At 37.2% G+C, this 11855-nt stretch overlaps 1 protein-coding gene and 1 long non-coding RNA gene across 3 annotated transcripts in view; both read right to left on the reverse strand.

Moving 5' to 3' along the window:
* Positions 1–11855, reverse strand: part of LOC306996212 — a 1114438-nt gene that overhangs the window by 767628 nt on the left and 334955 nt on the right. The gene's annotated exons all lie outside the window — the stretch shown is intronic.
* ckma (creatine kinase, muscle a) lies at positions 915–5386 on the reverse strand. 2 transcript variants are annotated; one of them, XM_079606051.1, is made up of 8 exons: positions 5178–5386; positions 3623–3831; positions 3340–3494; positions 2991–3123; positions 2538–2709; positions 1837–1960; positions 1558–1747; positions 915–1432 (listed from the first exon to the last, which is right to left on the reverse strand). In XM_079606051.1, exons 2-8 carry the CDS (start codon positions 3813–3815, stop codon positions 1254–1256), a joined length of 1146 nt encoding a protein of 381 aa, XP_079462177.1. In that variant the 5' UTR covers positions 3816–3831; positions 5178–5386; the 3' UTR covers positions 915–1253. The 2 variants fall into 2 exon arrangements, with proteins under 2 accessions (XP_079462177.1, XP_079462178.1); XM_079606052.1 differs by lacking the exon at positions 5178–5386 and adding an exon at positions 3926–4208.

An 11855-nucleotide genomic window follows, 5' to 3' on the forward strand; every position in this document is an offset into this window, starting at 1 on the left:
TTTCTCTCTCTTTCTCTTTCTCTCTCTGCTGGTAGGAAATGTTTGTGTGAGAGGATTATGGCAGCCATACTTGACCGGGAGTGAAAGTGTGTCCGTATGAATGAGCTTTTCGTTATGTCATTTAAAGGCATTAAAAAGAGTATTAGGGAGAATTGTGAGTTGGTGTGCTGGGCGTGACACGTCTGAATGACAAATCCCTCCAGTTCAGTGTTGTGCTATCTGTGATGTAAACTGTCTGCTATGATATTGGGTTTTTCATGATGCATTTAGCTAATATGCAATATGACAAGAGAGAAGTCAGGTGGACAAACTATATATATATATATATATATATATATATATATATATATATATATATATATATATATATATATGAGAGAGAGAGAGAGAGAGAGAGAGAGAGAGAGAGAGAGAGAGAGAGAGAGAGAGAGAGAGAGAGAGAGAGATTAAAACCTTGATGCTGTTTGCAGAAAGTAATCCCCCCCCCCCACCCCCCAGAGGTGTTTGCACCTCTGGCCAAATATTAAAATGGAAACAAAAAAATCTTGAGAGAAAATAAACTTCACTGATGTTGGCATCTTTGCTTGTGTTCAATTATTGTTTGGTGTATTTGTGTTTTATCTGGAATGGGTACTTTATTTGGTGTCTGATTAGAAGAGACATCACTACAATGTAGTTTGTGACATCAGAAACACCAGCTATTTCAAACCGTCTTTTTTTCACTGCAGTTTCAAGGAGAAAATTAATTTTGTAATTTGCACATATTTGACTTAAGCACGTAAAACTAAACACCACATAGACTTATAAACAACATTAAAAACATGATTTTCACCACAGGGGGACTTTAAATTAAACTTTCATCTAAACTGAAACTATATATATGCTCCCAAATATGATCAAATACAAGATGTGTATGTGTTTTATGGGGTATGTTTATTCAAATACAACTTGATTGATTCACTTTATACAACCAAGGCTGAAATTGAGGTGAAGCCTCGACGTCAGGCACTCACACCTGCGCCGACAATCTGATCCCAAGATGTTACCAACTGAACAGGAAACAAAGTGGAAAAAAGTGATGGCGAAATGACATGGAAAATAAAGAAGAAAGGAAAAAGGAAAGCAAGACAGATGCAAAGGCTAGACTGTCTATGTGTTTTCGAGCAGCAGTTTCCTATGCGTTGATGTAAGATTGCATGATGGACTGTAAAAAAAATACAAAGACGAGAAAAAAAAATAGAAGGGCTCCCGCTTTACTTCTGGGCAGGGATCATGCTGTCGATTGACTCGCCCTTCTCCAGTTTCTTCTCCATCTCGACCATCAGCTTGACGCCATCAACCACACACTGCACCTGGTCAACCTCTGAAGAGCCGATACGGTCAGCATTGGAAATGTCAAACACTCCACCAACGGAAGCAGTGTCCACACCACCTGAGAGAAATAAATGAAGACAGAACAAGTGGAGGTCAACAAATGGAGATGTTAACTGCACGTCTTCATTAACATCAATAAACATTTCTATGCTTTTTGCATTTGTACGTTCAGTGTTTGTATACCTGTGCCACGCTTCTGCAGGCGCAGTCTGGTCAGGATCTCCTCAAACTTGGCATGTGTGCTCAGCTTGGGCAGCTTGACGTGGACACCACCACGCAGTCCTGTGCCAAGGTTGGAGGGGCAGGTCAGAATGAAACCAAGATGCTCGTTCCACATGAATCCATGGTTGTGCTTCTTGAAAATTTCCTCAATCTGTCAAAGCAGAACACACACATGCTCACATGTTCCAGGTGACAACAGTCAATTATGTGTGTGCATTTATTTGTGCATGTTCTCCATACCCTCTGAAGACCAACGCAGAAGCGCTTGAACACTTCCTTCATGTTGCCACCCTTCTGCATGGCAATGACACGCAGATGATCCTCCTCATTCACCCAGACCAAGAAGGTCTTGTTCTCATTGTGCCTGTAATTGAAGCATAGGCATCCATTTAAAATACAAAACCTAATTTATATCACCCAGCTAATATGAATTGTCTTCTGTTGAAGGCGCCAAACATGGAGTTGTTCAGAACTATTTTCATTGACGTAGAAAAAACAAAGTAACTGGGAATATATATTGTCTAAAATGTTACTCAATATTTCTTGCTAATATAATGTCGATGTTGCACTTGCAATCATGCTGTTGGTGTGGCTATCATTGTGGATATTCTGAAAAACTGCATTCTTGCTTGTGTGGTATTGATTAATTAAATAATATATAACCTTTGTCCATTCATTTGACTCATGTGATGTGTCTCATTTCGAAGGTCGCATTTCTTGGCCTTATATGTCATTTAAGAAAAGTAACCATTACTCTGGGATGTAAAGGTTACATTTCTGAAATGAGGGAGTCTCAAAGTAAGAAAGAAATATGTCAGTTTTATAATGGTTCCTTTTCTGAAATAAGACAACCTAAACGACGTATACGGCCGACAATTGCGACAATGCAGAGCGCAACCTTTGAAATGAGACACAGCACAGACAACTATGATTCGACTTACCAAATGCCTCTGCCATCGGGCCAGTCGCGGGCCATACCAGCAGCCAGCAGCAGGGGGGAGACGGGTTTGTCAAACAGGAAGTGGTCATTGATCAGCTGCTCCTGCTCGGCATCAGTCATGGACTTCAGGGGGTAATACTTGCCCTTGAACTCTCCGTCCAAGCTGTTCAGAGCTGGAGGAATAAAGATATCCCAAACTTATACTGGTTCCATACTCTCGTTCTTCAGTTATATTATTGTGTTATTCACCCTTACAATTCTGAACTGTTGTTGGGGGTTGTAAGGTGTGAAATAAAATAAACTATCAATATTACATGAAAAACAATAAAAAAGTACTTAAACTTAAATTAAAATTAAAACTAAACATATAAAAATAATTCAAAGCGTATTGAAAATATGAATCAATACAATAATCATATGTAATAATACTGAAATAACGCTGATGTGTGCACACCTTCAACAGACAGCCTCTCCACAGCTCTGCGCTCTCCACGGGTGTTGTGGGGGGGCAGGGCGTATCCCTTGATGCTGCGGCCGGTACGCACACGGCTGCTCAGAACATAGTTGGGGTCCAGGTCATCACCACCCTACAAAAAGAGATTTAATTCATTTCAGTCCCAGTTATTGTTAAACAATAGATTCTGATTCGTTTAGAATTAACATGTGGTTTGGGACAAGCTCACATTTCAAATTATTCAAGTAAATTAACAGTTGAGGTCAAGAAGGTTACTGTTGTCTCCTGTCAAGGATCAATTAAGAGCATCTATAGCCTTTATAAAATATTTGTTATTTCTGTTTTGCACCTTCAGGTTCTCAAAGTTGAGGTCGGTCTTGTGCTTGTCAGTTGCCTTGTATCCACCATGGCGGTCGGAAATGACAGGGTCGAGGAGATCCTTGAAAACTTCGTAGGACTCCTCATCACCAGCAACGCAGCCGACGGTCATGATGAAGGGGTGACCTGGAGAAAAGTGTCATCTCATCAGTATATAGACAGAAGGAAACATGTTGTGCTTCCTGAACAAATCCAGGTTTGATTGGGGTAAATACTGTATGTGGTTAGGATGTAAAACTGATGTCTTTGCTCACCTGGATTGTCAACACCGGTCTGGATGACATCATCCAGGGTGTATCCAGTGGGGGTCTGCTTGTCCCTAAGCTTGGCATAGATTTCCTTAGTCAGCAGCTTGGCCATGTGGTTGTTGTGCTTGGTAAGGTCTGGATATTCATCATCAACTGAAAAGTTCAGCTTGAAGTTGTTGTGGGTGTTGCCGAAAGGCATGGTTGCGTTTCTAACACTGCGGATTGGACAAAGAGAAAGTGAGAAAGATTATTGGCATTTGATTCCTTGAATTTTCATATATTACTTCCACACACGCACTTGTCTCTGACCTCAACTGTTTGAACTTAATTTGAATAATTCTGCTTAGTCAGTTAGCCTGGAAAGAGTTACTTCAACCAAAAGCTTGCCACATGACTGTCGCCAACTGCTGCAAACACAATAGCTTCAAGTTTATATGTATAAAAAGGTAAGAAATTTACCATTTACCAAATGGTTCCAAAATGTTTTTACATTGACTGAAAACAATGAAACCGTATTCAGTGCAGAACCACTTAGTTTCCATTGAATTGAGAAGAATGATACACAGCTGCACACATTGAAACTTGTATGTCTGAGTGGTATACTAGCAAATTCCACTTGAGGTCCTCACTTGTTATTTGATATGAATGATTGTACCAGGATTATGAGAGACGCTCCCCAGTCTAAATCTAGACAGATCTATTTTTACTATGATGTTCAACTCACTCCCATTACTTCCACATGATCTCGAACCTCTCCAAAAAAATTTGCACTGTTTTCCACAAAAATAGTCACATAGCTTTGTATATGTTATTAAAGTATTCCAACACGTTCTGACCAGTTTCCTCAGACTCACGTGTTAATCATGTCATGGTTGTGTAATGATATCGTTCAGATGAAATCAAGTTCTATGTAACATACTACAAAACATAACGTTGTCATTTTAATTCTTCTGTATTAATTTCTGTTCTGTGGAATACACCTATCAGAAGATACTCGCATGATTAGCAAAAGATTTTATTTTAAGAAAAGCCAGCAGAGGGAACCTGTCCCATATGTGTCAGTATGAGAAACATAAGCACATCTCAGGATTTTTTATGGCTGTATCCAATTATGCTCTCAGAGCTACTGCATATCACATGTTTGACATCTGCTCCCACATTTAAGCACAGGTCAACCAAACCAAGAGTCCCTCATCCAAAATATTTAAACATGCACAAAATTAAAACATATATTAATATTTATATCATTTTTAACATAGTAAATCCAGATGCCTTTGATAAACACTCCAGTATTTCTGTCATGAAAAAGATTGTGCATCTGCTATCATGTAGGAGTGTATCATTATCGTAAATACATTTTAATCAAATAGCATCTGACTATAAAGATTTTAAAAGGATTTACAAATTGTAAAATGTACAGCTAATCACTTCTATCCACTAGAATACTTAAATTTTTCCTCTCAATTATCTTTATCTAATTGAATTAAATAATTGCTTTTTTTTAAAGACTCCTGACTCCTTGCTGTGAATGATGGTTATTCAAGAATGTTGATGTCTTTACCTGCACAAAAGACTACAAAAGTGGTAACAGTCCTTGGGATCAGATCCTGTTCACCAAAGCCGAAATAGGGGTCACCCAAGCGAGAACAGTCCGATTTGAGTTTATATACCTCCAACCCCTGCAAGCCATTGGCTGGCCCATTTTAGAGCTCACTGAAATCTGATTGGTTGGCCCCAGTCTCTTATGCCCAGTTTAGTGTAAGAAAAGCTTCAGTTTAGATCCCGGGCATCTTAAATGAGGTGGCAGCTGTGGGTTGTGTCCCCCTCCACTCGAATATCCATTTACACTTCCCACCCCATACATAGCTTTCCAGTAGGGTTTAGGTTGGAGGAGGGGTGATGGGACATGGAGGGTCTGCCATGCTAAAAAGGCTGAGCAGCACTTTTGCCAAACATACCATGGATATCAGAAGTGCTCATGTCAGGCCAATGGCTTTGGAAAAAAATCACCTGGTAGGCTCCGGCCATCTCATGATTCTTGGTGCAAATTCACTTAGCAGTTTTGCAGATGAAGTTTGCTAGGGTGTCACATTTAATTTATTTATCTGTTCATGTTGGATGCCATATTTATGCTTTAGGGGTAAAAGGTCATCATCTTTTATCATGTGAAGTTAATTGGACATACAGCCCAGACCTGAACATAACCGTAAAGCCCAACCCCTAACCATGATTGTAAATTTAAAAAAAAAAAACCCTGATAAAATCCAATTCAGATGATATCATACGATTTTGCCATCTTGCAAGATTATTACAGATCTAATTATGTTGCCAAGTGGGTGTTTATATGAAAACCATCAATATTACAAAATATCTTGAACTCATAGCATTTGTTTTATTCAGACACTGTTGTGTCTTTTTGTAATTCAAAGAGAGGTATTTCCATCTCTCAAGTTTCTGTCACGCGCACGCATACATGTTCTCACTCAGGGAGGCACCGTTGTGTCCCCAGTATTAGAGTCTCACTGGATATTATGGGTAACCCCCTCCCCCAATGTATCTGTCTAGTAATCCATTCAGCTGCAACTTGCGTAATACATACATTTTGTTAAGTAATGCATTGTAAAGTTTAAATGTAACGTTCATTTTATCTTTTTACCATTGGTTTAGGTTACATAGGACTCTAATGCTAGTCTAAGTGTCTCCAACATGGCACCAGTTGTGAATAACAGGCCTGTCATGGCTCACATGCTCCCCAGCAGCTGTCAAGCATGCAACACACACATACCAGCACAGCTTATTATACAGAGATAAACGTTTAAAGTTTTTAATTTGCCTCTCATGCTCAATTCATTACTCTGACTTTAAGAAATAAAGTCGGCATGAAACAGAAGTTGAGATTGAGTGAGACTTGATTTTGTCCACCGGTAATCAATTGGATATGTTGGATCGTTGTGGTTTGCTATTGCTGTGATCTCATGTGAGTGACAGATTGTCCCGCCCTCGTGCCAGTAAACATTTCATCAGAGAAGAGATGTCGCTGCAAGAGGGAGAGAAATTTATTTTGATTAAAGATTGAGGGCACATGAATATATTATTTTTTAAAAGAATGCATCGATAAATCATTTTTAATAAATATTGTGTTTTTTTCATTTAAAAAAAAAATATTTCATGGTGACTTTAATGTGGCGCCAGACATATTTTTGAAAAAAAGATTCAAGGGATATTAATATTTTAAGACTGGTTGGTTGGGGAGGGTCGTTCACTGTGGCCTTGCCCTCTGGTGACCCCATGTCCCCTTACTCACACAGCTGTTTTCTGTTTGTCCTATCTATCTATCTATCTATCTATCTATCTATCTATCTATCTATCTATCTATCTATCTATCTATCTATCTATCTATCTATATCTATCATCTTTTGAACATTAAGAAGTATTTTAGAAGTACACTGACATTCAAAAGTCTGAGGTCAGTAAGAATTTTTTTAATGTTTTTGAAAGAAGTCACTTGTTCCTTCAAAAACATTTTATGCTGATTTGCTGTTTGCTGATGTGCTCCTTAATATTTTTGTGAATACTTTTTTGCGGTGCTCTCATTAATCAATAGAAGGTTCAAAAGAACAGCATTTATTTGAAATATCTTTTGTAAAAGTCTATACTTTCACTTTTGATCAATGTAATGAATATTAGTTCTTGGGTGTGTATAGTTATGTCTAATCTTTCTAGGTCTGTGAGGTGGTGTCAGAATGGTGTGCATGTGGGAGAGAGGTTGTGTAACATTACATTAGTGTGCAGACTAGAGTGAAAGAACAGACCCGCATTACAGCTTTAGTTACTACAGGACAGTTACTCAACAGTGAGTACAGAGAGAGATTTTTTGAAAAGTCTTCTTTCTCATTTGCAGTTCTTACATACTAGGTCTACTATTGTTGAACCTGATATAAAATCAGTGTGCAATAACATGGTATACATTTTTCTAAAGTGGACATGGAACATGTAAACATGGAACCACACTTAAGCCTCAAATTATCTGTGTCAAATTAAAAAATAGTCATTAAGTGGTGTAAGATGCATGGTTGGGTAACTGCTGAAGAACTGTTGTTTAGGACACATACTTATTACACATACAGAATGTGGAAGTGGAAGTGAGACTTCGACTTGTGAATGTCTTTCATGGAATCTCTATGAAGAATTATATGTTGCGTATATGTGTCTGTGGGTCCGAGGAGGCCATGTCATCATCATGTTCTGTAGTCTTGGTGAGACTAGCCAGTTAAAAAGCAGTGGTGGCTAATAATATACTTGGCCTTTGGAAGGGCAGCAGGTAATCTGAGTCTAAACACTCCATATGACCTTCAGTCTAGGCTTGATTTTAAGGTAGAGCATGTATGCATGTCTGTTCTAGCTTGTACTTTTTTACACAATTTTGTTTTGTCTCCTTAGAATGAATCACTTCCTGCATACTTAATTTGTCGATAATTATAATGAATATGTGTAAATATGCGTGTGCTTGCGTGCCTGTACAGGCGGTTGGGTGCAGTGGAATGAGCTGAAGGTCTCACAGGTCTTGGAGCGGTGTTACATTTTTTTTTCCATTTATATAATAATCTGACACTGATTATATTTGGTAGGAATGAAATATGCACAACAGTACATGCACTAATAGTGTCTAATTGCATTCAGTAAATTAATTTACTTCCATTTTTATTTCCATTAAATGATTGGACAGTTTTAGATCAGTAGAGTCTGAGATGCGAGAGAAGCTATTAAATATGATCTAATCAACCAATACTAATGCTATGTTATGCTAACCAGGGGCAAGTTGCACAAACACAGCCACTATGTTAAAACGGAGTCTTAAGAACTGGTTAGACCAACTAGCAATAAGCCTTTTAAATAATTATTTTTCAGATTCAGATTAGATCAATCTATATTTTTATGCAACTTACTTTAAAAATTCATGATCAATTAAAAAGAAATAGATGACTAATTTGTAAAACTAGTCTAAGCTACTGTCAGGGTTTTGGTAGGTGGAAGTAGCGAGGACTCAAGTGCAGAACAATGGGTCTTTATTAAGTATAAAATTAAAACAAAGCAAACAAAAACTACCCCAATGGGAAACCACGACACGACACGACACGACTCGACTAGACGACTAGACTAGACTAGACTAGACTAGACTAGACTAGACTAGACTAGACTAGACTAGACTAGACTAGACTAGACTAGACTAGACTAGACTAGACTAACCACAGTGGAAACATAGAAGGGTAGACATACAACAACGAACTAGGGAGAATAAATAGGGAGCAAACAAGGCAGAACAAGGGAGGACAGGTGCGGCAAATTAATCAATAATCAGGTAACGAGATAGGAGGGGACAATCGACAGGAGAGCACATGACATGACACAAGGAAACACACGACAAGCCATGTGCTCACACCAGACAAAAACGACAAAAACACAAGCCATGTGCTCACACAGAACAAGACATGATCGTTACACTACAGGTACATGTAACAAGCTATTTTTTTACAGTCTGGTAACAAGGCATACAGACAAAAGAGCGCACGGCTCGAGAACGCTCGAAGCTGCGCGCCCACACAAAGACATGACAAAACAGGAGTGTCAGAGAGTTCTGTGTCAGAGTTCTGCCCCCCCCCCTTCTCTCTCTCTCTCTCTCTCTCTCTCTCTCTCTCTCTCTCTCTCTCTCTCTCTCTCTCTTCAACCCCCTTCCATCTCATCCCCCGTCTCTCTCTCTGGGTTGTGTTGCATTGACTCAGCAAAGAACTCAATCAGCGAAATTGATATAAATTACTATTTGATGCTTATGATTAATGGCAGAACTTAGTATACATATGAATACAGTTTAAGTAGACAAGTATTTTTTTTATATGCACATTGATTGCACACTATTAAACTGAGTTTCAAATAACTGTATTACATTATATTTCGAGTGTAGATTTCTTTAAACACATGTACAGGTGATGTGAAAATAAGTTCATAAGCTTGCGGACAGCAAAGCCGGGCTAACAATGCCTCATATTACAAGAATATACTCACACACATGCAGAGAGTGAGATATTCCCCTTTCATTGAAGTGTGAGTCTGCTAATGGACCCACAGATAATTATTCTAACACCATGGTTCATACAGATTCACATCTGTGCGACTGTCTAGCCACTTACATAAGTACATAAGGAGTGTATCGTGTATATTTGCCATGTGTAGTATGAAATGCAATATGACTGAGTGTATTAATTTGCAACGCAGTGAGGCCACTAGTACACAGTGTGCCTGACTAACTCAACATATTATTTACATAATAATGCAGGATTTCGCTCTCTAAATAATTTTAGTGCATATGAAATACTATAGTATTTTTTGTAGATTTTGTAACAGAATTACAGCTTTATTTGTGTATTTATAAAGCTTAGTTAAAAATGTACTTTAAAAGATAGAACATTTCTGAAATTTGTTGTGTATATTGCTTGGTGAAAATATTGAAATCACAATTATTTTAAGCTATATCCCAAATTGAAAAATGTCTGAAAAGTGTATTACAAAGAAAAAAATGTTTATTACAATTATTTTATTGCAATTTATTTTAAATTCATTTGTTTGAAGTGTTTATTTTCCTTTCATTTATTTTGTAAACATTCTCTTTCTCATTCGCTGTATAGAGCTGGTGGACTTTCCTCATGACATGAGTAAATGACTGGACAGCGATTGCTGGTTTACCAGATCCATGTGATCCATGTGATTTTACTGATGTTTGTGTGGCTTCAGTTGCATGTGGTATGTTGTTCTGAGCTCAGACCACAGATGAGTGTAAATTAAACCACATAAATGAGTTGTTATTGTTAATGTTTCAGATCCTGTAGATAGACAATTCTAGCTTCCAATCCTTAAAGACAGAACAACCAACAACTCACCCTGATGGCCACCAGCTGCCATTGCCATCTGAAAACAAGAAAGGGGAGAGATGTGAGGATTATGAGAATGTGAACATAATCAATAAGTTTAAAAGAGTGCCTCATTAATCATTTATTAATCAATAAATAACTACTGATTAATTAATGAGCACATTTTGTTGCTAGAGGTTTTTGTTTAAACTCGAGACATTTAAAAGCAATCCATTCAAATGATCAAGATATTTTCTCAATACATAGTTTTTTTTTAAATAACTGTTTATGTATTTTATTTTAGCTTTATATAAGCTATATTTATATTTTAGCAGCTTTAGCTCTAGAAAATTTACCAACACATTTCATTAATACAGCCTACAGAACTAACCTCGACTCTGCTGAGTGAGTTGTGACATCAGTAAGCAACAGTGAACTGACTTAACACTGTAACAATGGAGATGTGAGAATGTTCAACTCTCTGGAATATTTGTTTAATAGACGATTAATAGGAGGTACTGGGTGGATGTCTGTGGGAGCAGCTGGTTTGGAAATTTAAAAAGTCCCAGGCCTTTGTTTGTTTGGCAGGGCTCATGATTTCAGCTGACAGGGAGTTAGATCTTAAGCAGTGAGTAGTTAAGTTATGTAATCCATTTGAAACAAACCACAGCAACTGACATGCTGTGGTTGAGAGGGTCATCCAAAAGTGTGTTTTTTCTTCTTCTCGATGTTAGCTAATAAGTGAGGAAGAAAATACATCAGATTTGTGAAGATTCGTTGTGGCTCATTTTTGCCACACAAGAGATTTCTTTGTAAATTGTTGATAAAATACATACATTGTTGCATCAAATTTAATATTTTACAAAATATTCACAATGAAATGCATTCCATTCTCATGGGAATAATTCATTTTATGGAGAAAGTAACTAAGTATACTTTTACAATAAATTATTTTGCTGTATATAAGCACTGAATCAGGGAAACTAGTCAAATACCATTAAATTATATATCTTCTTACATTTATATAAACATGTATACTACTTACTACTACTTACATGTATTTAGTAAACTACTGCTGCAAACGATATATAGGCCTATATATATATATATATATATATATATATATATATATATATATATATATATATATCAAGAGATAAGCAAGCCTCTTGGCAAATATCCTCTCTGATACTTCATTGATTGTTCATGTATGATATAAATGAATCATTAATCATTGAGGCTGCAAATGTAACATAGAAAAATACATTATTTTAACAAATAAAGCTTTATTTTAATTGGATAATTTCACTATGTTTAATATAGATTTGTTTCATTAC

This window comes from Phoxinus phoxinus, assembly GCF_949152265.1.
Source record: "Phoxinus phoxinus genome assembly, chromosome: 3".
Taxonomy (NCBI): Eukaryota; Metazoa; Chordata; class Actinopteri; order Cypriniformes; family Leuciscidae; genus Phoxinus; species Phoxinus phoxinus.

Bases quoted from the DNA above. Each gene is read 5' to 3' on its own strand.
- ckma (XM_079606051.1), bottom strand. From the start codon at position 3,815: ATGCCTTTCGGCAACACCCACAACAACTTCAAGCTGAACTTTTCAGTT. The intron at 3,495-3,622 runs GTGAGCAAAGAC...ACTTTTCTCCAG, and splicing joins GACCGGTGTTGACAATCCAG to GTCACCCCTTCATCATGACC. The intron at 1,748-1,836 runs GTATGGAGAACA...CTGCTTTGACAG, and splicing joins TCTGCGTTGGTCTTCAGAGG to ATTGAGGAAATTTTCAAGAA.